General features: G+C 41.5%; 1 protein-coding gene across 7 annotated transcripts in view; it reads right to left on the minus strand.

The window, feature by feature from the left end:
- VPS13A (vacuolar protein sorting 13 homolog A) overlaps positions 1-26287 on the minus strand; it is a 315178-nt gene that overhangs the window by 277266 nt on the left and 11625 nt on the right. For all 7 annotated transcript variants that reach the window (XM_075128708.1, XM_075128710.1, XM_075128707.1 and 4 more), the window contains exons 2-7: positions 18940-18983; positions 13337-13379; positions 11288-11383; positions 10890-10991; positions 9758-9867; positions 9292-9351 (exon numbers count right to left, since the gene is read on the minus strand). In XM_075128708.1, the coding sequence (XP_074984809.1) occupies positions 9292-9351; positions 9758-9867; positions 10890-10991; positions 11288-11383; positions 13337-13379; positions 18940-18983 (455 nt within the window). The remainder of the gene's footprint in view (positions 1-9291; positions 9352-9757; positions 9868-10889; positions 10992-11287; positions 11384-13336; positions 13380-18939; positions 18984-26287) is intronic.

The following is a 26287-nucleotide window of genomic DNA, read 5'->3' on the forward strand; positions in this document are numbered from 1 at the left end:
ATCTTGGATTCAATGTAGGTAGCGCTCTGAAAACATCCACTCAATGTGCAGCGGCAGTCAAAAAAAGCGAACAGAATGTTGGGAATCATTAAGAAAGGGATAGATAATAAAACAGAAAATATCATATTGCCTCCATATAAATCCATGGTTTGCCCGCATCTTGAATACTGCATGCAAATGTGGCTGTATATCTCAAAAAAAGATATACTGGACTTGAAAAAGATTCAGAAAAGGGCAACAAAAATGATTAGGGGTACGGAACAGCTTCCATATGAGAGAATAAGACTGGCACTTTTCAGCTTGGAAAAGAGACGACTAAGGGAGGATATGATGGAGGTCTATAAAATCATGACCGGTGTGGAGAAAGTAAATAAGGAAGTGTTATTTACTCCCTCTCATAACACAAGAACTAGGGGTCACCAAATGAAATTAACAGGCAGCAGGTTTAAAAAAAAAAAAGAAGGAAGTATTTCTTCACACAATGCAGAGTCAACCTGTGGAACTCTTTGCCAGAGGATAATGTGAAGGCCAAGACTACAACAGGGTTCAAAAAAGAACTAGATAAATTCATGGAGAATAGGTCCTTCAGTGGCTATTAGCCAGGATGGGCAAGGATGGTGTCCCTAGCCTCCATTTGCCAGAAGCTGGGAATGGGCAACAGGGAATAAATCAGTTGATGATTACCTGTTCTGTTCATTCCCTCTGGAGCACTTGGCATTGGCCACTGTCAGAAGACAGGATACTAGGCTAGATGGACCTTTGGTCTGAGCCAGTGTGGCCGTTCTTTTGTCCCGGAAGCTTGGCGAAGGGCTAACATAGTGCCCATCTTTAAAAGGAGGAGCAGGGGAAGACCAGTCAGCCTGAGTTTGATACCAGGGAAGCTACTAGAGCAGCAGTTCTCAAACTCTGGGCTGGGACCCCAAAGTGGGTTGCAAGCCCATTTTGAGTCGCCAAGGCTGGAGTTAGAAGTGTCTGGGCCCGGGGCCAAAGCCTAAGCCCCACCACCCATGGCGAAAGCCAAAGCCCAAGGGCTTCAGCCCTGGGTGGTGGGGCTCAGGTTACAGGTCCCCAGCCTGGGGCTGAAGCCCTTGGGCTTTGGCCCATCCCACCTGGGGCAGTGGGGCTCAGGCAAGCTTAGGTTTTGGTCCCCCTTCCTGGGGTTATGTAGTAATTTCTTTTGGTCAGAAGGGGGTCCCAGTGCAATGAAATTTGAGAACCCCTGTACTAAAGCAATACATAAAACATTCAATCTGCAAATACCGGGAGATGAAGGGATAATCACTAGCAGCCAGCATGGATTTAATAAGAACAAATCACATCAAACCAGCTTGATTTCCTTCCATGACAGGGTAACTGGTTTGGTGGATAGAGGGAATCACAGAATCGTAAGACTGGATCTAGTCCAAGAGGTCATCTAGTCCAGTCCCCTGCATCCATGGCAGGACTGAGCATGATCTAGATCATCTCCAATGGGTATTTGTCTAACCTGCTCTTTAAAAATCTCCAATGATGGAGATTTCACAACCTCCCTGGTCAAAATTTATTCCGCTTAACCACTCTGACAGGAAGTTTTTCTTAATGTCCAACTTAAACGACCCTTGCTGCAATTTAAGCCCATTGCTTCTTGTCCTATCCTCAGAAATTAACGAGAACATTTTTTGTCCCTCCTTGTAACAATCTTTTCTGTACTTGAAAACTGTTATGTCCCCTTTCAGTCTTCTCCTCACCAGACTAAACAAATCCAATTTTTCAGTCTTCCCTCCTGGGTCACGTTGTCTAAACTTTTAATTAATTTTGTTGCTCTTGTCTGGACTTTCTCCAATTTATCCACATCTTTCCTGAAATGTGGTACCCAGAACTGGACACAAATTCTCCAGTTGATATCTAATAAGCACACAGTACAGCAGAAGAATTACTTCTCGTGTCTTGCTTACAAACACGCCTGCTAATACATCCCATGTTGTAAAAATAAAAAAGCAAACATCAGGGTTACACTGTAGACTCATATTTAACTTGTAATCCATTATGACCCCTAGATCCCTTTCTGCAGTACTCCTTCCTAGGCAGTCATTCCCCATTTTGTATATGTGTAACTGATTGTTCCTTCTTAAGTAGAGTACTTTGCATTTCTCCTTATTGAATTTCATCCTATTTACTTCAAACCATTTCTCCGGTTTATCCAGATCATTTTGAATGTTAATCCTATGCTCCAAAGCACTTTCAACCCCTCCCAGCTGGGTATCGTCTGCAAACTTTGTAAGTGTACTCTCCATGCCATTGTCTAAATCATTTGATTAACATAAAGATATTGAACAGCACCGGAACCAGAACGGATCCCTGCAGGACCTCACTTAATATGCCCTTCCAGTTTGACTGTGAAACACCGATAGGCTTGAAAGCTTATGCTCAAATAAACTGGTTAGTCTCTAAGGTGCCACAAGTACTCCTTTTCTTTTTGCGAATACAGACTAACACGGCTGTTACTCTGAAACCTGTCGTTTTCCAACCAGTTATGCATCCACCTTATAATACCTCCATCTAGGTTGTATTTCCTAGTTTGTTTATGAGAAGGTCATGCGAGACAGTATCAAAAGCCTTACTAAAATCTAGATAGACCACACCTACTGCTTTCCCCAATCCACAAGGCTTGATACCCTGTCAAAGAAAGCTATTATGTTGGTTTAACACAGTTTGTTCTTGACAAATCCATGCTGACTGTTATTTATGACAGTATTATCTTCTAAGTGTTAGTAAACTGACTGCTTAATTATTTGCTCTATTATCTTTCCGAGTACTGAAGTTAAGATGACTGGTCTGTAATTCTCCTGGTTGTCCTTATTTCCCTTTTTATAGTTTGGCACTATATTTGCCCTTTTCCAGTCCTTTGGAATCTCTCCCATCTTCCATGACTTTTTGAAGGTAATCGCAAATATCAACTTGGTCAGCTCTGTGAGTATTCTAGGACGTATTTCATCAGGTCCTGGTGACTAGAAGACATCTAACTTGTCTAAGTAATTTTTAAATTGTTCTTTCCCTATTTGAGCCTCTGAGCCTACCTCATTTCCACTGGCATTCACTATGTTAGACATCCAACCAATACTAACCTTTCTGGTGAAAACAAACAAAAAGGTCATTTAGCACTTCTGCCATTTCCACATTTTCCATTATTGTTCTCCCTCTCCATTCTTGGTTTTCCTCTTGCTTCTAATGTATTTATAGAATGTTTTCTTGTTACCCTTTATGTCTCTAGCTAGTTTAATCTCGTTTTGTGCCTCGGCCTTTCTAATTTTGTCCCTATATCTTGTGTTACTTGTTTATATTCATCCTTGGTAACCTGACCTAGTTTCCATTTTTTGTGGAATGCAGGGGACCTAATATACTTAGACCTCAGCAAGGGTTTTGACACAGTCATCAGATTGGACAGAGGTCTCAAGTGGGTTCCACAGGGATCTGTTCTGGGTCCGATGTTAACATCTTTATTAATTACCTAGATGTAGTTAATAGACAGGTGGGTAGAAAGTTGGCTAGATTGTCGGGCTCAAAGGGTAGTGATCAATGGCTCCATGTCTAGTTGGCAGCCAGTGTCAAGTGGAGTGCCCCAGGGGTCGGTCCTGGGGCCGGTTTTGTTCAATATCTTCATAAATGATCTGGAGGATGGTGTGGATTGCACTCTCAGCAAATTTGCGGATGATACTAAACTAGGAGGAGTGGTAGATACGCTGAAGGGTAGGGATAGGATACAGAGGGACCTAGACAAATTGGAGGATTGGGCCAAAAGAAATCTGATGAGGTTCAATAAGGATAAGTGCAGGGTCCTGCACTTAGGACGGAAGAACCCAATGCACGGCTACAGACTAGGGACCAAATGGCTAGGCAGCAGTTCTGCGGAAAAGGACCCGAGGTGACAGTGGACGAGAAGCTGGATATGAGTCAACAGTGTGCCCTTGTTGCCAAGAAGGCCAATGGCATTTTGGGATGTATAAGTAGGGGCATAGCGAGCAGATCGAGGGACGTGATCGTCCCCCTCTATTCGGCATTGGTGAGGCCTCATCTGGAGTACTGTGTCCAGTTTTGGGCCCCACACTACAAGAAGGATGTGGATAAATTGGAGAGAGTCCAGCGAAGGGCAACAAAAATGATTAGGAGTCTGGAACACATGACTTATAAGGAGAGGCTGAGGGAACTAGGATTGTTTAGTCTGCAGAAGAGAAGAATGAGGGGGGATTTGATAACTGCTTTCAACTACCTGAGAGGTGGTTCCAGAGAGGATGGTTCTAGACTATTCTCAGTGGTAGAAGAGGACAGGACAAGGAGTAATGGTCTCAAGTTGCAGTGGGGTAGGTTTAGGTTGGATATTAGGAAAAACTTTTTCACTAGGAGGGTGGTGAAACACTGGAATGCGTTACCTAGGGAGGTGGTAGAATCTCCTTCCTTAGAAGTTTTTAAGGTCAGGCTTGACAAAGCCCTGGCTGGGATGATTTAATTGGGGATTGGTCCTGCTTTGAGCAGGGGGTTGGACTAGATGACCTCCTGAGGTCCCTTCCAACCCTGATATTCTATGATTCTATGACAGCATACTGATCAAATTTGCAGATGACACAAAGCTGGGAGGGGCAGGAGGAGGAGGGCTGCCAACACTTTAGAGAACAGAGCTAAAATTCAGAGGGATCTTGATAAATTGGAGAACTGGATTATTATATACAACAAAATGAAATTCAACGAAGATAAATGCAAGGTGCTACATTTAGGGAAGGAAAACTAAATGTACAAATATAGAATGGGTTATAACTGGCTTGGCAACAGCACTGCTGAGAAAGATCTAGGAGCTGTGGTGGATCACAATGTCAACCTGAGTTAGCACTGCGATGCTGTTGCAAAATGCAATTTTAAGTTACATTAACAGAGGAATAGCATGCAAGTCATGGGACTTAACAGAACTGTTCTATTTGGCACTGGTTAGGCCTCAGCTGAGTCCTGCATGAAAAGACTGGGCAGCAACAGGAGATTGATGGCTCCTCAGGAGGAGAGATGAAGATAAGGAAACCAAACCTATCTCAGCTAGGTTGATGCAATCAAGATGACCATGGCTTTGTCCTGTTTGATTCTGTTTAGGACCTTGAGGATCAGCAGCAGGAGAGGTAAGTTGTATACAAGGTTCTCCACCCAGAAGAGAAAGGCATCCTCCTGAGCACAGCAATGCAAACCTCCCCCTTTAACAGAACATTGCACTGGCTACAGTGGCAAAGAGATCTGTTTCTGGAAATCCCCAGTTTAGAACTATCTGTCTGAGTATGGATTTCTCTAGTTTCCACCCATGAACTTGAGTGAAGCGCCTGCTGAAATCCTCAGCTACAGTGTTTTGATTTGGTAGGTAGACTATCCAGAGCAGGATATCATGGGTTGTTCAGCAATTCCATAATTTCATAGCCTCTGTGGAGAGGAAAGGGGGATTTCAGTCCCCATTGTTGATTTATGGAGGTACATACTGGCCCTGTTGTCTGTCGTTATGTGGACAGACTGTCCTTTTATCATGGGTAGGAAGCGCAGACAGGTGTACCTGATAGCTCTGAGCTCCAGAACATGGATGTGTAAAGAGGAATTTTGGGCAGCCCATCTGTCCTAGTTAGCTCTGGTGATGAGCTCCAAGGAGAGATGCATCAGGAACTACTGCGAGAGCTACTGGAGGATAGCTGAATGAGACCCCCCCAAACACACTTTGTCTGGATTCTTCCACCACTCAAGGAAAACTAGAATAAGACAGGGGATCGAGAGCAACTTGTTTAGGCTGTCTGTTGGGTGTGTATAAATGGACTTGAACCTGACTTGGAAGCAACGCAATGAAACGTGACAAAAGGTACACATTGCCACACACCCAGAAAGCTGCAGGCATGATCTGGCAGTGACTTGAGGACTGATTTGAACTTGTGTGATCAGCTATGACAGTGCAAGGAAACTCATATGGCAGATACAGATCACAGCACCAATCAGATCTGGAAGGAGCAGGTTTGGGTAAGTGATAAATCTTAGACCTTTTTGGCACATCCTCTGGGATGTGACCTGTGAGAAGCACCATCCAAAGATCTTGGCTCTTTCCTACCTCAGACAGGACTGAAGAGAAGACTCAGCTTATTTTCAAGAAGTATGAGGTCTCCTACAGTAAGGGGGAGCAGGGGCACCACAGAAGAAGTTTGGGGACCACTGCTGTAAAGGAACCTGGGGTTTAACTCAAGCTGCTAATCCAAGTTAAAATCCAAAATGCCTGGTCTTCACTGCTATTTTAACTCAAAATTAAGAACATCATCCTGAGAAATCGGGGGAGAGGAATGGGATTTTTTTTTGCTTGTTTGGAGTTTACACAAATAGCTGCTAAATGTACCATTTCACTGTTTTCCCAAGGATAGTCCTGCTAGTCTGTCACCAACAGAACAATGGGGGAGAACAGCTGGGTTTTTTGGGTGTGGGGTTTCAAAAGAAGAAAACATTACTCATAAAAGCACAAAAAATGGTAACATTTCTGGGGCAGGGGTGGTACCGGACACTACTTTTAATTCTATTTTCCGAAGTTTGACTGGTTTACCATGATTGTGCATCTTTAAATACAGGGAAAGGCAAAAAAAAAAAAAAAAAAAAAAAAAGATCTAAGAGCTTTTGACTGTTCCTGATACAAATAATTGCATCATTGCATCTTTCCATTCCAGAACATTTTTAGGGCTCTAAGTTTTTTTTCTTACTTCCCACTGGACTCACTGACTTAAGTAAGAGACCATTCAGGACCTTTTCTCCCTCCTTTCCCCTTCCCTTCCAAAACAGTTCATCTAGTCACTTGTTTTCACCACCTCCCCTCTTCTGGAGTACATTCTCGAATGGTGGCAGCTTCAATACTATCATTTAAAATCTGAACATCAGACTATCGTACTTAAATTCCAATTATGGTAAAAAAAAAAGTAGAAGTGCAGTATCTACTTAGGATATGGTGGTTGCAATTTTGTATGCAATTTAATGCTAGCAACACATTGTCGCAATTTGTGTTTAGTGTTACAGCAGACCTGAGTGAGAAGTGAATTAAAAAGCTCTTCCTCAGTCCTGAAATCTGGGTCTAGGATTGGAACAGTGTATAAAGTGTCCAAGGATGTGTTTAAACATTCCCAGATTAGTGGGGGACAGCTATTAAAATGGAGTATAGATACAAGGCAAACTTCTGGGACAGTTAGAAATGAGTTCTAGAAGCTGTTAGCCTTTGTATTTAGGATACTGGCAATTGCTACGATTAACTCTGGCTGTCAGGCCCAGGAGGGCAATAGGATTTGCCTACACAGTGGGGCAATGCATGCTAAAGGGCATTCTAAAACGCACCAACATGTTGCACACTAACTAGTCCAGCCCAGCATGTGGACCCTGCTGACACATACACAGTTCCATAGTGCACATTAACATAGTACTGATTCAACAGTAACACACACGGTGACACTGGCAGACCATGTGCCAGCTCATGTCAGAGTCCAAGGCCAATGTACTTGTGTATTAGTATAGATCAAAGTGATTGTTAAACGTATAAGAGTGTATTTGGAGTTTAAACCGTATCCTGTTATAATGTAGTCGCAAACATTTACATTGTGAGTACCCCTTTAACTAAATAACCCATCAAACACAAAAGAAGCCTTGTGGAATGAAAATGAAGAACTTCAACAGAAAAGTGCTAATTTTAAAGCAAATGGTCATTGTGTGTGATGATTAGAGGTCAATCAAAATGCATTCCTCACTCTCCACCATCAACGAAAAAGTCCATGTGGGTAGTGACACACTCGCTTTGTTTTCTGTGAGAAGAATCTATAAGTATGGGTTCAAGGAAAGATCCTAGATTTCTGGACTGTTTGGACTCTTATAGGAAGTGTACCAGATGCAAAGTAGAGATCCCCAGAGACAATCTGGGTACCCTGAAAAGACTTTTCGGAAAGTGGCGGATTATTATATCATTGTCACAATTTGGAATTGCAAACTGTGACTCACCTGTGTATATATTTTATCAGCTTTATCCTCTCAATAACTCTCATTTTCTTTTCTTAGCTAACGAACCTTTAGTTAGTTTACTACAGAATTGGCTACCAGCATTGTCTTTGGTGTAATATCTAGAGTATCAATTGATCAGGAGTAAGCGACTGGTCTCTTGGAGCAACCTAATGTGGTGTGATTTTTGGTTTAAGTGACCCTGTATCATGAAGTCCACTTTGTCTGGGTGGTAAGATGGACTGGTGAATCTATGGTGTCTGTGACTCCATGGTAAGACTGGTATAGTGATTCAGGAGTTTACATTTTCACTGGCTTGGTGAAATATAGTTACAGAATACACCACCAGCTTGGGGTATCTGTCCTGTTTCCTGATAGTCTGCCCTGAAGTAGGCACTCTCAGTTGTGAGCCAATCCAGACAGCACAACATATACTAGCAAACTTTCAACGCATACCAGCCTGGTCTACACCAGAGGTTCTCAAATGTTCTCAGATGTATTCTGCAGAGGTGTGAGAAAGCAGAGTGGAGAGCGGTGGCTATTGGCCAGAATTTTACATTCCTGTGTGTACCCCAGAACTTGACAACACTGCAATCAGTCATTCTGTTTGTTCAGCCACCGCCAGCTGAAAACTAAATACCACAGAGCAAGGAATAATCTTAGGCCTTTGTGGGATAAGGTCAGACAGCTGCATATTTGCAGGTTGTTAATCAGAATGGGAGGATGGTTAGAAAGTTATGGAAGAGAGTGAGTGAATAGCGACCTTGGTTTTAGGTGCCCCAATATATTGTTGTTATGGCTAGAAATACTAGAAATGTCTTGAGATAATGAGCAGTTGCTGAAATTAGGAGAATTGGTGACCAAGCAGAGGTTATTATGATGACCCACTAGGAGCCACTATAGGTTATGTGCTTTGTTCGTTAACTATAAGAGACAGGTAAAAATGAATACCTGGGAACAATCCAAGGGAGCTTTTCTTCGGGCAAGGAGCTGACACCTAAACTCCCCATCAACTGTACGGAAAGAGGGCCCCTGGAAGCCCAGCTACTGATCACTAGAAACCATCTCAGACTATGGGTAACTATATCTGGGACATCCTAACTTATTAGGTAGGTGTGTGTGTACTTACCTATATATCTATCTAACAAACAGCTGTTTTAGATAAGAGCATACTTGCTTGTATCAATCATTTATCAGATGTACTGATTTAAAGAATATTAATAATATTAATCCAGGAATAAAACATGATGAGTCTACTGGATTCTTTCTAGTATAAAACTAAATTACCTGCAAACTGAGATTCTGAAGTGAGACCCCAAATGACAGGGGGTTCTCTTGATTTGTGATCTAAAAAAAGAGGAAAAAATACAAAAAGAATTACTTAAAATCAGAATACATGAAGAAAAGGAAATAAACAGTTTGCAACATGTGAATAACTGCTTGCACAATTATGCACCCTTATTTTATGTACTTTGAACTCCAAATTTATATTTACATTTATCAAATGCTCATCTCTCATTTATTTATTTTGGGTTTTTTTTAGAAATACATAAATCAATGCTATTTGATTTATTACACAGCATACATCCTTAAGAAAGACACAAAAAACACAGCTGAAAACTGCTAGAATATTAGAAGTTCCCTCATAACGTGGAAAGTATAAGGAGGGGAAAAGAAACTAGCTGGGGGTCATCCACAATCATTTAAAATAATACACAAAAGCCAAATGTTCCACATATACAGAAGTACTTACATCATCTTCATATCGAACATGAATGTTGGAAATTTTCACCTGAAGATTTTTGATGACCTGAGTGACTAATTTTTCTACAAAACTGTCTTGTTTCTCTTCTTGTCCTTTATCTAAATTGAAGCACAGGTGTTATATTTTTACTCAAATTAAGTATGAGAGAGAAATAAAACTGAATGGGAAATAATTTTAATATTATAAATTTTGTAACTGATTAGACTCCAGGAATTAACAGTGGTAGGAGCATAATACTTCCTAACTACAAAAGCCACATGCTGGAGTGATTCCATGTATCAGAAGCTGTACTTGCTGCTATACTGTACTGTAGTTGTACTAAACACTACCATTCAGTTTACTTTCATAATGTTTATATCACTGTCCTCTACGGCCTCATCCTGCTTAAGCCTCCAGTGATGTAGTAAGGGGCAGATTTTTAAAGGTATCTGAAAATGCAGACAGGCACCTAGAGGGATTTTCAAAATCCTGCTAGGGGGTTAGGCACCCAGGGGGACTTTCAAAAGCTGCTAGCACCTATCTACACTTTATGTGTCTAAATACCTTTCAAAATCCAGTCCTAAATATCCTCCCTCAACACCTAACAAATTTGCAGTAGAAAACAATAAGGCACTCTATACGTTGTAGAATTAGCCTTTAGGGAGGCATTGCCACAAAGATACAAGAAGATTCTGTGTTGCTGGAGCCAAAATTAAAATTTGCTTCATAACAGAGAGAAAGTGAGTTTGGCAGACAATTGTAAAAAAAGGTGAATTATACTTCCAAAGCCCTGTTTATTTTTGAAACTTATGCAGTACATGTGTCCTGAAAGCTTGATAATGTGACTGAAGTACCAACTATAATAGCTGGCCTACCCCTAGTGTCAATATTTATATGTAATACAAACTTTGGAAATAAAGTAAATATCCTGCACAAAAATGAACAGTAGCCAGTAGCCACCAGTTTTCACAGCTACTAGTTAAGGGACGTTAGTGCACATAACTAAAACATTTTTAAAAATATTGCAAGGACAGCAACTAATCTGATAGAATTCACATTCAATTAGTTTAACATCAGGCAGCTTTTGGAGTTAAAAGATCTAGCAATACATACAGCCATGTTATTTGTTTTTCCTCCTTACCCTGATCAGCTATTTTCTGTTTTGCATCCTCTATTCTTTGCAGTTCCCTTTGCTTTGCTTCTAGGAGATGTCTGTCTTCCTTTTCAGCATCATATTTTATGCCTACATAAAGAAGGAAGAGAATGTTAAGACACAAGTAAGTATATATATTAAGTTAAAATTCTGAAAACATCTTTGAAGATAATTTTGATGAAATAAGAAGTATCTTTTTTGAACATATTAAAGATTTAATAATACAGTAAAAGAAAATCAAATATGAAAAATATAACTTGGGTTAGGCAACAGCAACTCCTGGGAATAAGAGTAATGGCATACATGATCTATTACAGTGATTTTTAAAATAGTATTACAATAAAATAAAGCTCAATAATATACAGTTTTCCTCTCACTCAACTTACTGGCTGTAGGCACTACAAGCAAATAAACTCCATCCAGAACAGCCTCAACTGGTTGAGTATAAAGGTTTTTCCACGGGATTTGTAGATTAAGTTGACCTACAGTATATAAAAGAAAAGTTATAACAATATGTAATGAAATTTGATTGACAAGTATGTTACAAGGGTTAAAAAAAAAAAATCTAAAATTTCCCTAACACAGTCAAATGCATGTTAAGTACCTTTCAAAGCAAACAGAAAAATAGTCTGTGACAAGTTTACAATCTTTAGATACATTACAATATTTTAGAAATAGCAACTAGCAGGGTAAACACATAAAAGTGGGGACAGGATGAGAGGAGGAAAGATAAGGCCAATAGCAACAGGATTGGACATTTTAGATATGGACACATCTTGCTGGCTCAATCAAAATATTTAAGTATTTATTGTAAGCTTTATGGAAAAAGTGCATTGAGGGATAAATTTGAAAGAGGAAAAAATACTGGATTGAGATTCAGCACATTTCCTTATAAACCATTTGCTTTTTCAATTCAATGACATTGTAACAAAGTAAGTCTTCTCCTCCGCCCGAAAAAAAAACACTGCTATTCCTACAGTCTCTTTTAGGCAGTTTTATTTCTCAAACATAGGCAAAATAGTTCTTCAAGATCAAGCAGGGCTATCACTCCCAGTGTATCTCCCCCCCTTTACATCTCAGCCTCTCACAGACTCCTTGGCTGGGGTGAAGGCAGTGGTCCTTCGCAGGAGGAAAGGCAGAGGACATTTGTTTTATGGGTTCCGTTGTGAAGACAGGGGAGCAACTGGTGGCTGCAGAATGAGAGCTACAGCTGATTCAGCAAGAAAAAGAGCAGCTGGCTGGAGAACGCCAAACCACTCAAGACAGGAAGAAAGAAGTTGCCTGAACCTCACTGTTGGTGAACTTGAGGGAGAATTAAGAATCTCTATGTGCAGACATGCTGAAGCCTCAGTGTGCAGAGAAGATTGTCTTCTCCAGAGCTTTGAGAAGGGTATGTTATGAGGACTCTGGGTAGATTATGGATTGTAATGTTGGCTTTATGTAATGTGGGGTATTTGGGGAATACTGATGTGTATGAATTTGTACATAGGAGTTTATATCAAGTTTTGGTTGGGGGAGGGGGCAGGGATGAAAGGTGTCCAGAAGGGCCTCGCACGTCAGAAAAAACCTGCCTGTGAGTCGTTTGTTTTTTTTAAAAAGGGGGAGGGAGGAAGAGAGGTACAGTATGTCACAGGGTGGCTGCCTGCCTATAACTTAAGTAGGTCCAGTCCCAGTTTCCAGAACAGGTGCTCCCAGTTGGGGCCAATTAAGGGAGCAATGTTGCATGCAAGGCTATTAAGGGTCAGAGACAGGCCCAGTGAGGGGCAGTTGGCTGAGAGAGAGCCAGGAAGCTGCAGGAAGCAGGAGCAGCAGGCTTGACAGAGTCCCCTGGGAGGAGGGACAGTGACAGTCTGAAATGCAAAGGGTGCACTGAGGAACTGTTTTGTTTGTTTTAGTTTGGACAATAAACCTGCCTAAAAGAAACATAGCATGGCAGTGAATCCTGAGCAAGCTAGGGAGAAGCCCTGCCTTATGACAGTCACTAATTCTTGTCATGCTACCAGTCAATTTGTGTTCTGAGGAAACTTCCCCAAGTCATGCAACATGCCAGTGATGGGAAGCCTGCTGAAGTGTTCGCACACTGCAGGAGGCAGGAAAGAAAAAAATCTAAATTATGTAGTTGTTGGGATTTTTTGGTTTTAATATACAGTGTTATTTTATACGTTCTAAAATATTTGATAACTAGGAAAATCTTCCTTATATTTTCCATGTTAGCATTCCTCCCCCAGAGTTAAAATAAGAATGTCTTTTACAGGTATGAAGATATTTATTCCAGAATGGGCGAACTGATTCATATTCATTTACACACTGCAGAACACCCTTAAGAAAATTAACTACTTGAAATGCCTGAGGTCAGTTGTAAGAACAGAAAATACATCTGCAAGCTCTTACTTCATTTATTACAAAGTAGTGCATGCTACAAAAATGCAACTTACCAATATGCCCTGCTTTTACTTTAAATGGTACATCCAGCTGACTCTGCAAAGAGAAGGTATTTTTAAAAAATATTTAGACCTATTTAAGCAACATATTGAATTTACCTTTATGTTTTCTTCCCTAACTCCTCTCTTGGCAAAATTACACTACTGTTCACTTAGCTCCAAACACCACACATAAATTGAGAACATATATTCTTAATATATCTTAGTATGGGAGTCTTCCTAGATGTCTAACCATATTAGATGTCAACCATATTAGATTGAACATGTGTTTATTAGATCACAAAACCATTTTAGGGGGATGTGACATTTAATCTTCTTCAGACTGTTAAAACAATAGAGGCAGAATGTAAAAAATGTGTATTGGTTTTTTTGTTACACTAGAATGCAACTCTACTAGAATAGGAATATGTATCTGTGCTTACCTGAAAGTTTCCCTTCTTCGAGTGATAAGGCCCACAAATTAGAATACATAGGTCAGCCTGCTTGGAGCCTGGGAGAAGAACCAGCCCTGTCACTCACTAGCAGCAAGGATATACCCTGTCCCTTAATGTTCCCTTGATATTTTCTTGGTGTTTCCATGTGTAAATATACTGACAAGGAGTGAGTGTATTTCTGGATGTAGGTTCCACTCTGCTTAACCCAATTTCTGCCATGTAAGTTCTGATGTTCACCTCTCCATTGATGGGTTCATCTCTCCTTAGTGGTAGGAAAGTATGCTCTTCCCAGAACAGAAGTTGATTTTTTCTCTGGAATAGCACTGATCGTGTTTATTCCTAATTTATTTATAAATGCCCCAGCCACACTGACTGTAATGACCAGAGCAAGGCTGTGGGAAGAAAGAATCCTTCAAGACCTTACTGAATCCTTGTGTTCCAGCTAGTGGATATTATGATTTTTGCTTCTGATACCCATTCCCTGGACTGAACTGGGACCTGAAAAAGCCCCCTCCATTAACCCCAGCGGACATCTAACATAAGGATTACTCTGCCTAGTTTATTAATGGGTGGATCCCTCCAACAAAATCTGGTTCTCTGCACTCACCAATTGAGGGAGCTGAGACTATTCCCTGAATTCTGTCAACAGATGTGACAGGATAAGATGTGGAAGAAATAAGTAGTACTGGATAGGTATCATATGGACACTGGTTCTCTGAATCATGCCTCTGTACGAGATCAACATTTCAAATAGGCTCCAATAAGAGCTCAATTTTTGTGTTTGTTACACCATACTGTTAACAGTATGAGATAAGACCTTCCACCTGATAGTATTCATCCTCAGCCAAGGCCTCTGACTGACTTCCATAGTGCCATATATCAGCATTTATCATGAATCCAAGATACTCCAGAAACAGAAATCACTGTGTGTTTGTTTCAAGCTCTCTCTGCGTATATCTCCATAATTGGAAAAAATGTTCAAGAAGAAATAAAAGTGAATTTTCTTCTTCTTTTAATGCCAATAATAAACCGAATATGATCCTGGAAGAGAGTGTTACACATACCAGATCAAATGGTAACACTCAAAGCTGCCAACTAAATGCAAGTAGTAAAAATGTCTATGGGATGAAGACAAGTCTCTTTTCAGAGCTTTTTCAGATGTTTCAGAGGGAGCCCTGTTCTGTTTGTTCCAAATCTAAGGCTGAGGATGAGAAGAGAGTGTTGCTTCAATCTGATATAGATAACTGATGATTTCATTCATGTTTTGGCCCTTCCATGGGTTGCTTAAGATTGGGAATGAGACAAAGCAGTTCCTGTGATTCTTCCACAGCTCCATAGTATCCCCCCCTCTGTACAATGTCCAGTGTCCTCACTGTGACCAAAGCTATAGTTTGAAAGCTGCAGCCTTAGTCAGTAGGATTTTTAGTTTGAGAATGATCCCTTTTGCCTCTGGCTTTTCTTGGACTAGCTCTCTACCTGAAGCCTAGAGAAGCACCACTCACTGAACCCCAGAAGGAGAAGTAGAGCTAAGGGGACAATCTTCCCAAAAAGCAAATACAAGCTCCAGGACACAGCTGGGAATTAAACAGACACAGTGAGCTGAATTATTAGTCAGAAATTTAAAATAAAGTTTGGAAATTTCCCCAGAAAAGCTCTGCAACAGGGGATCAGGCTGAGCATGCGACCATGGAGACAGATAAAAACATTGTTATTTGCTTGTTCTTCAAGAGGTGTTCACATATTCATTCTGTTAAAGGTGTATGTGCACCCATCATACTCAAGTTGAAGACTTCTGTCAGCAGTTCCACTAGCTGGTCAATATACCCCTGCTCTCCTTGAGTGTCAAGCCAAGAGCATAAAAGGATGTGTCCACCACCGCCCTCTCTGTTCCTTCGCATCACTGCATACACTGTCCAAAGTATTGAGGAAGGAGGGTCACGTAATGTATGTGAGCAACACATCTCAAAGAACAACAGTTACTGTACAGGTAAGTAACTCTTTATTTCTCCTTCAAGGGATTGTGCACGTATGCATTCCACTGTAGGTGACACATCAGCAATTACCTTACAGGTCCTGGGCCTTTGGATCACTTGAACAGACTAACACCCTTTTGCCAAAGTTGGCATAGCATCTAGAGGCTTGAGTAACAGCATTGTCTGGAAAAAGTTTGTACAAACTACCATTTTGCTGGTTTGCAGATATTCACAATAGGGATGTTGTATGAAGGCTGCACCAGCACCACCCACTCCTGAAATTCCAATCCTTAGCGGCGTGAAGCAAAGCTGGCCCCTGAGTCCCATTGTTTTCAACTTAGTCATGGAGCTGCTCAACTTGGAGGTTGAGGCTGTCTGGTTAGAAGGACCTATACACAACACTGGCTGGCAACAATGGAGAGGTCTAGAGCCTCTCTTGGCAGAATCGTCTGATCTCTGCCAGATCAAGGATCTATAAAAAGATGAGGCCTAACTGCTCCTTTTTGTTCGGAGTACAAACTCCTAGTGAACAGAGATTCACACAGGAGTCCTTTACAGTGCACATACTGTTGTCTGACTTTTGAGGGGGGAAAAGCTTGGATCCTTCGAAGGGCAAATCTTCTATCATACTCTGCACACACTTCAGTTTACCTGAATCAAACAGCACTTCATGGAGATGGTGAGTGTATTGGGCACACATCTACATTTCATTCTAGGTGTATGTGCACCCAATGCACTTGAAGGAAAACTGGGAACAAACTTCAGGGAGCAGGTCATTCTCCTACTATCAGTGACTGACAGGTCTGGTTCTACTTCCAACTGCAATAACTGCAAGCTGAAGTACCTGTTATGTTAGATCTGTGAACCATGGCACAGTGAAGAATGAATCAGATCACTTCTTTTGTTTTTTTTAAAAAAGGTCAGATATTGAGCTCATAAAGGAAAATTTAACTTGTCAATCTCCTTCTCTGGTGAAAATCACCTGCGGGATATCAGTCCTGGATTTTAGCTCTTCTGCATTAATTTAGATGGAATATATGTGCCCAGAGAGTCAAAGGTGTTAAATAAGGTCTGGGGTTTGGTTTACAAAGATCTTAGCCTGCTTAATACCATGGAAAATGAACCATTAGAAATCCTCTTAAGCTTTTATTAAAGAAAAAGAAAGAAAAACAACTAAAGCAATTGAAATGTAAAATATTAAGTAAGGCTTTCAGCTTAACAACATCCCTTGTTCCCTTTCCCTTTAGTGGGAGACAGTTCTTAGAAGAGGAAAAAACCCTTGTTTGACAGTCTCAGACACCATCTAAAGATGGTAATAACTGTCCTTTAGGGGAAAAGAGTAACTAGTTGAGAGGGGCTGCTGCTGTTAAGGTCTGATCCCGTTTCCTCTCAGGTGGTCTTCTGTATTCAGCTGGACACAGTAGAGGTGGTGATGTCTTCTGGGACCCCTCTCTGGAGTAGTCTGGTCAGGACATCTCTCAGGGTGACCAAGGCCTGGGGTCCCAGTAGACAGTGGAAATGGTGGCCATGATGGTGACACTTGTCCACTACCCAGTTTTTCTCCCCAAAATCACTTTCTCTAAGGAACCGCAAAGGGAATACTGGGTGGAACAGCCAATCCCCTCATTATATTGTCCACCAATCAGGCCTAGTTTCTAACACATCAATTCTGGTTCCACTCTTTTTCATTATTTACCAAGCATGATCTTAACACAGCCCTTGAGTTATATCTGTACGCCTTTGTCTTTCGATTAACTCAGTCTGTCTCCCTTTCATATCTTTTTCCATCGGCATTTTTTATTTTAGGTTATTGTGACAGATTAAGAACTTACACATTCTTTTTACAGTTGAGCTCACAATTAAGAGTAAATTTGTAGCCCAATTATCACAATAGCTCCTTAGTGCAAGGCTATTAGAAATTCCTTAGGTGTTAAGATTTTTTTTTTTTAAATCAACCAGATCTGCTGAAAGATAGGGTTACAGAAATAAAAACGTCATCCAATAAAAACGTTATCCAATTCATTATTGGGTGAAGGGCTGAAGCAACAGCCAATGAGGCACAGTTTCCCATATGGAGTTCATTCACAAATGTATCTCAAGAAGAAACTGACAAATATTCGGAGGACAACACTTATAGTCTGCAGCAAGTCTGGATCAAGCTCTACCCCACCACCACGGCTCGGGGGATTCAAAAAGCATTTTAAAAAACAGAAGTTCCACCAGTTTCATCCTGAAGGGAAAAACATCAGGAGCAACTATTCAGTGCAAAATATTTAACATAAATGCTAACTGTATAGTTTAATACTTTAAAATATTTCACATAATATAACCAAAATGCTTAATTTTTGAAAATTAAGCCTATGGGGCTGAGTTAAATTAATACAGTTTTCATGCAAGAAAAATCTATTCTGTCATGCTTGGGAGAAAATTTTATATGTTATTTATTGTGACACAAGTTGGAAGCTCTGGAAAATAAGTCCAACGCCTTCAAACAAATACCAACATGCCTGGAACAGAGTGATGCAAAGTGAAATAACCCTCTTGAGTATATTGCCAAAATTATTTGAATAATTGCTGGATTAAAAATTTTGACCATGCATTGTCCATACAAAAGGTCTCATTTTTCTCCCTTTAACCATTCTAAGACATGCTTAGGGAAATCTAAGACTTTGGGCTGTTTTAAAATTTTCTGCTGTGATTGTGCAATATTTTACATAATTAAAAAAAAGTTTCTATGTCAAGATCATCATGTTTTAATATTTCCTGATGTGCTCAAGAGAGTCCATTCTCTATATTTTAATATTAATCTCAAATACTGTTTTATTAGATTATGTGCTTGATAAACTGTGTTCTAGCCAGCAAATTTTTTTATTATTCATAAAGCTAAAAATATATTTTAGATCAGACTTGTAACTGTCATTCCAGTTTCCTCATGACATTTTTTTTAAATGGTCTCTCAAATAATAGTAGCAGAGCAGTCCATAAAAACGAAAGAATAAATAACTTTTGAAGGTTTTTCAGAAGACCAAAGCAATTCATTTCTTGAGATGAAAGATGTCTGCTTACTATTCTAGCTAAAAATCAACCAACTCCATCCTTATATGGCACTTTAAATGGTCAATATACTATACAAACAACTATTTTCAGAACAATAGTAACAGTTTCTCATTTTTGCTTGCTTTGAACTTACCAGTGCATTTTCCTTTATTTCAAGATTCTTAAGTGCTACAGCTCCTAAAGGAAAAAGATGAAAAGATTTAAAATTGTAGTTAAAACACAGTTCTGTATCTCTTAAACTACTGCAAACCTAGAAGCACCATTATTTCACAGTGAGTTTTCAGCAATTAGGATAGAGGTTTAGTATTAATATTTGTTTGTTGTTTATGAAGAGAAAACAGAACATATGTTGCAATTAATGACATTTTCCCCCTGAAAAATGTCACACAGTTGCCAATAATGCAGAGAGCACCATTGCAAACCAGCTGTCTCAAAGCACGTCTAGCATAGATGGGGCCATGATCAAAAATATTAGCTGCCAGTCTGCACTAGAACTGCCACTAATACTAGCACCAGTCCTACAGCAACATCAGGAGACTTTCAGAGATGACCATGTAAACAAGTTTCGTGTGTCTTTACCAGCTCCTACTATTTGCACACAAAAGTTCTCTGAGACATTCTTTAAAGTATCAGAATTAGCTCCTACAGAACTAGGTGTTCTAAATTTCTATACAGACTATTATGTGCCACTTGTTAACATACCAGAACTGAAATTAAAAAAAAAAAGACTGAGTAAATTATTGGATCCTCTGTTACTGATTCAGAGGCTGACCAATAGGACACTGAAGAAATGGAAGACTCTCACTGACTTCAGTAGGTTTTAGACGAGGCCCTAGTATCCAGAAAAGTCATGAAGTCTGATATTGCATCTGTTAACAACAACATGGGTAAACATCCATTTAACTGACTTCTATAGGCTTACAATTAATGTTCATGTTTCCAACTAGAGCAATTAGGTAAATCTAACTGTCTTTAGGTGTGACTGTGCTCAGAAAAGTGACTACCTGAATAAACACAGAACATTGCTACTCAACAGATCTGCTGCCCGTGTATACACTAAGTTGTATCTGCTTACTTAGGTAAGCTTTTCCTGCTTTTCATTCCAGTTAACGCTGTAGAGGCAAAGCAACTATGAGAGTGTTAACTAGAGTCTTTACTGAGCTGCACATCTGTGCAACACCATTTGCAACCAATAGACTTTAGTGTCAGCAGCATTTCCATCAGGTCCAAAGAACAATATTCAGCTCCACACAAAGTTTATTATACCTTCTGAATTTGTACTTTCAGCACGATTCATTTTTCTTTACGCTTCAATCTGAGGAAAAGTACTAAATAATCTGTTTAAATAATCTGTGAAACTAAAAAGGAAATAGCCCACAAAGGGCAGAATCAAAACAAAGAAACAGATGAGGAAAGCGCTGAGGACACTGTGCAACTCAAGCTCACTGCATCTTCAGCAACTAAAAAGCAACTGAAGGGCAGTTGAGGCCACTGCCCCCTTTATGCTCTCGAAATCTTCTACAGAGGGACGCCGAGTGGCACAAATGGACATTGCTGGCTAGAAATATATCACAGCTCGACACCAGGAACACTATATCCCACAAATAGGATTATGCAGAGGCCCCATGAAGAAGAATTTGCTGTGCTGCACAACTACATACATATAAAGTAGATCAGTAGCTTGCCAGTGACTAGGAGATGCACTACAGATTACGGAATTTTGTAAATTGTCAAGTAAACAAGAAAGCCATCAAAAAAGGTTTTTATTTGGTTTGACATATGAAATTTAATTTGAAGTACTTGTGCCTCATAATTCACATAATCTTCTAAACAACATTTTACAGATATAATAAAACCGGGTAATGACACTTCACTGCAGGGCTCAGGTAAAAATGCTAAATCTTCACTGAAAAGATGTCACCATTTCGAATGTGTGTATTTAAGAGACTTAAACTGTTAGTGTATTTGAATATTTATCTACTTTCCATCACTTCAAGCGTTTGTTGGTTTTACATTTATGCTCCTCCATATACACCTATGCATAATGGCATCCTAAAGTTAAAAAGGCATTTTTCTTTTAGTCTGTCTTGTACTGTATGAGGCTATTGTCTATTTTTACTAGTCAACTGAGGGTGCCACATCTCTCAGTGTCATCCAACAACTGCAGTATATAACCTGTCACTTAAATCAGCCTCTGCACCAAATGACTGGAGGATACCTAACGTAACATCAGATTTTTAAAAAGGTTCCAGAGGCAATCCTGGCAATTACAGGTGTCACAGAGTCCCTGGGCGATGCTCTGGAACTGCTCCCCATGAAGCCAGTCAGGACTCTGGGGCAGTCGCCTTTCTGTGAGCAGCCTGTCTTCAGGACACGCAGCTCACACAGCTTCCACCTTCCTGGGTCTGACCTCGGAGCATTCAGCATCCTCTGCCCCTCCGTGCGCTTCCCACAGCGAGTCCGCTCAGGCGGGGCTCCTGGGGAAGCCAGAGGGTCCTGCACCCCAACTTCGCAGTCAGACGTGACTCTCAGCCAGCCAGTAAAACAGAAGGTTTATTAGACGACAGGAACATGGTCTAAAACAGAGCTTGCAGGTGCAGAGAACGGGACCCCTCAGCTGGGTCCATTTTGGGGGGCAGTGAGCCAGACAACCACGTCTGCACTTCACTCCATGTCCCAGCCAGCCCCAAACTGAAAACCCCCTCCAGCCCCTCCTCCTCTGGGCTTTGTTCCTTTCCCGGGCCAGGTGGTCACCTGATTCCTTTGTTCTCCAACCCTTTAGCTCTCACCTTGCAGGGGGGGAAGGGCCCAGGCCATCAGTTGCCAGGAAACAGGGTGTCGGCCATTCTCTGTGTCCAGACTCCTGCACACACATGCCCTCTAGGGCTCTGCAATGATCATACACCCTTACTCCACCCCCTAGATACTTAAGAACTGCCTAGGGGAAACTGAGGCACCCCCACACTATTCAGAGGAAACATTAAGAACAGTCCCACTTCGTCACAACAGGCCAGTAAGACTAACTTGTACCAGGCAAAATATGGTTGAAACTATCTGTCTGTAAGTGCCTAGAGAATAACAGAGTTATAAATATATGCCAATATTGGATTTGTCAAGAACAAATCATGCAAACTAATTTCCTTCTTTGAGCGGGTTACTGGTCTAGTGGATGGGGGAAACCTGTAGCCAGGATATCTTGATTTTAGTAAGACTTTTGACTGTCCCACATGACATTCTCTTAAACAAACTAGGGAAATGTTGGCTAAATAAAATTACTATAAGGTAGGTGCACAACTAGTTGAAAGATTGTACTCAAAAAGTAGTTATCAGTAGTTTGCTGTCATACCGGGGAGGACATATCTAATGGGGTCCCAAAGGGTCTGCCCTGAGTCCGGACTCATTCAATATTTTCATTAATGACTTGGATAAATAAGTGGAGCGTATGCTAATAGAATCTGCTGATGACCCCAAGCTGCAAGAGGTTGCTAGCACTTTGGAGGGCAAGATCAGAATTCAAAATGACCTTGTTAAAAGAAAACAATTATCCAACACATAGATGAACACAATATGTTATAGAAGAGTCAACATGGCTTTTGTAACAGGAAATCGTGCCTCGTCCATCTATTTAAAAGAATCCTTTGAGAAAATCAAACAAACGTGGAAAGAGTGATCCAGTTGATATAGTGTACCTGGACTTTCAGAAAGAATTGAACAAGGTCCCACACCAAAGGCTCTTAAGACAACTATACAGTCATGGGATCAGAGGGAAGGTCCTCTCATGGATCAGTAACTGGTTAAGAGATATGAAATAAAGGGTAGAAATAAATGGTCAATTTTCACTGTGGAGAGGGGTAAACAGCTGGGTCCCCAATGAATCTGTACATATTCATAAATGATCTGGAAAAGAGGGTAAAGAGTGAGGTGGCAAAGTTTGCAGGTGATACAAAATTACTCAAGACAGTTAAGTCCAAAGCTGACTACAAACAGTTACAAAGAGATATCACAAAACTGGGTGTCACCATCTCTCAGTATGGTCTCGAGGGGGTCTTAGCTTCTTCTGACTGACCCGCCATAGTCTGCTCTCCGGTCAATTCCTGGACCCTCACCTCCAATTAAGTCTGCTAGCCCTTTACTTTTTGTGCTTGCAGTCTCCTTCAGTCTTCTGGCTGTTTTCTTGGAGGCAGCCTGGTGCAGGGCTGTCATCCCATTGCTATCCCAGGCTCTTATGCCTCCCTTTCCTTCTCTGTACTCTCCCCTCTATAGCAGGCCTTGTTTCCTCTGTTGGTGGCAGCTGTGGGTGCCTCCCTCCATGATTGGGAGCTGCACGGGATTGTGATAAAGCTGCTTGCTTATAAACAGAAGAGACTCTCCTCCTTCCCCTCCCTCCAGCCCGATCTATGCTTAATATGGGGTTTGTAGATCCCATTACACAGAGCAACAAAATGACAGATAAAATTCAATATCGGTGACTGCAAAGTAATGCATATTGGAAAACATAATCCCAGCTATACATACAAAATGAGGGGGCCAAATTAGCTGTTATCACTCAAGAAAATCTTGGAATCATTGTGACTAGTTCTCTGAAAACATCTGCTCAATGCAGAGCAGTAATCAAAAAAGCCAACAGAATGTTAGGAACCATTAAGAAAGGGACAGATAATAGCATAGGCGCTGACTTCCCCTCTGCCCAATGGGTGTTCGACCCCTGCCCCTGCACCGCCCTTGCCCCACCCCCTTTCCACCCCTTCCCCAAAGTCCCCGCCCCCTCTTTTCCCACTCCAACCCCTCCCCCTTCCCACCCCCATTTCATCCTCTTTCCCCAAGTCCCCGCCCCTGCCCTGCCTCTTCTCCACCTCCTCCCCTGAGTACACCGCATCCCCACTCCTCCCCGTCCCTCCTGGAAAGTCCTAAGCGCTACTGTCAAGGTTCCTCCCCCACTCTGAACTCTAGGGTACAGATGTGGGGACCTGCATGAAAAAACCCCCTAAGCTGATCTTTACCAGCTTAGGTCAAAACTTCCCCAAGGTACAAACTATTACACCCGTTATCCTTGGAATGGCCGCTACCACCACCAAACTAATACTGGTTACTGGGGAAGAGCTGTTTGGACGCGTCTTTCCCCCCAAAATACTTCCCAAAACCTTGCACCCCACTTCCTGGACAAGGTTTGGTAAAAAGCCTCACCAATTTGCCTAGGTGACTACAGACCCAGACCCTTGGATCTTAAGAACAATGAACAATCCTCCCAACACTTGCACCCCCCCTTTCCTGGGAAATGTTGGATAAAAAGCCTCACCAATTTGCATAGGTGACCACAGACCCAAACCCTTGGATCTGAGAACAATGAAAAAGCATTCAGTTTTTACAAGAAGACTTTTAATAAAAATTAGAAGTAAATAGAAATAAAGAAATCCCCCCTGTAAAATCAGGATGGTAGATATCTTACAGGGTAATTAGATTCAAAAACATAGAGAACCCCTCTAGGCAAAACCTTAAGTTACAAAAAAGATGCACAGACAGAAATAGTTATTCTATTCAGCACAATGCTTTTCTCAGCCATTTAAAGGAATCATAATCTAACACATACCTAGCTAGATTACTTACTAAAAGTTCTAAGACTCCATTCCTGTTCTGTCTCTGGCAAGAGCAGCATACAGACAGACACAGACCCCTTTGTTTCTCTCCCTCCTCCCAGCTTTTGAAAGTATCTTGTCTCCTCATTGGTCATTTTGGTCAGGTGCCAGCGAGGTTACCTTTAGCTTCTTAACCCTTTACAGGTGAGAGGAGCTTTCCCCTGGCCAGGAGGGATTTCAAAGGGGTTTACCCTTCCCTTTATATTTATGACACGCCCCCCAAATCTCAGCTAGGGTGAAACACTGGCTGGGATTTCTTCCTGGAGCTCTAGGAAAACAGAGTTAATAAGACACATGCATCTCTAAATATACTACCAAGTACATAAAGACTAACAATATTTTCCACATCTCAAGGACGATTTTAACCAGTTGATTCTGGGAAACTTTCACGGGAGAGTGCATCAGCCACTTTGTTAGAAGCTCCTGAGATGTGTTGGATGTCGAAATCAAAATCTTGGAGAGCTAAACTCCACCGAAGAAGTTTTTTGTTAGTTTCTTTGACGGTGTGAAGCCACTTTAGCGCAGCATGGTCGGTTTGCAGGTGGAAACGCCGTCCCCAAACATATGGGCGTAGCTTTTCCAGAGCGTAGACAATGGCATAACATTCTTTTTCAGTGACTGACCAGTTGCTTTCCCTCTCAGACAGTTTTTTGCTGAGAAACACTACAGGGTGGAATTCTTGATCAGGTCCTTTCTGCATTAAAACTGCTCCCACACCACGCTCGGATGCATCTGTGGTTACTAGGAACGGTTTGTCAAAGTCTGGGGCCCTTAGTACAGGGTCAGACATGAGTGTCGCTTTAAGCTTGTTAAAGGCCTTCTGACACTTTCCGGTCCACTGAACAGCATTTGGCTGTTTCTTTTTGGTTAGGTCTGTCAGTGGGGCAGCGATTTGGCTGTAGTGCGGTACAAATCGTCTGTAATAACCAGCCAAGCCTAAGAAGGATTGAACCTGTTTCTTTGACTTTGGGACAGGCCACTTTTGGATAGCATCCACTTTGGCCTGTAGGGGGCTGATAGTTCCTTGACCCACCTGGTGTCCAAGGTAAGTCACTCTGTTTAGGCCTATTTGACACTTCTTAGCCTTAACAGTTAGTCCTGCCTCCCTTATGCGCTCAAGGACTTTTTGTAGATGTTCCAGGTGGTCTGCCCAGGAATCCGAAAATATGGCCACGTCGTCAAGGTAGGCGACTGCATATTCTCCTAATCCCGCTAGGAGACCATCTACAAGTCTTTGGAAAGTGGCGGGTGCATTTCGCAGCCCGAAAGGGAGTACATTAAATTCATACAGCCCGAGATGTGTGATGAAGGCTGACCTTTCCTTGGCAGATTCATCTAGCGGTACCTGCCAGTACCCCTTGGTTAAGTCCAAGGTAGAGATGAACTGGGCCCGTCCCAGTTTCTCTAATAGTTCATCTGTGCGTGGCATTGGATAGTTGTCTGGGCGAGTTACAGCATTTAGCTTACGGTAGTCCACGCAAAAACGTATTTCCCCATCTGGTTTGGGAACTAGAACCACTGGAGATGCCCATGCACTTTCAGAGGGGTGGATTACCCCCATCTGTAACATATCCTGGATCTCCCGTTCTATAGCAGTTTTAGCTTGAGGAGACACCCGGTAAGGTTGGACCCTAATTGGGTGAGCATTACCTGTGTCAATGGAGTGGTATGCCCGTTCAGTCAGTCCTGGGGTGGCTGAGAACGTTGGCGCGTAGCTAGTGCACAGCTCCTGGATCTGCTGTCGCTGCATACGCCCAAGGGTCATGGAGAGGTTCACCTCTTCCACACCACCAGCACATTTCCCTTCGTAGTAAACACCTTCAGGCCACTCAGCGTCGTCTCCTCCCT

Source organism: Caretta caretta, chromosome 5 (genome assembly GCF_965140235.1).
Source record: "Caretta caretta isolate rCarCar2 chromosome 5, rCarCar1.hap1, whole genome shotgun sequence".
NCBI lineage: Eukaryota > Metazoa > Chordata > Testudines > Cheloniidae > Caretta > Caretta caretta.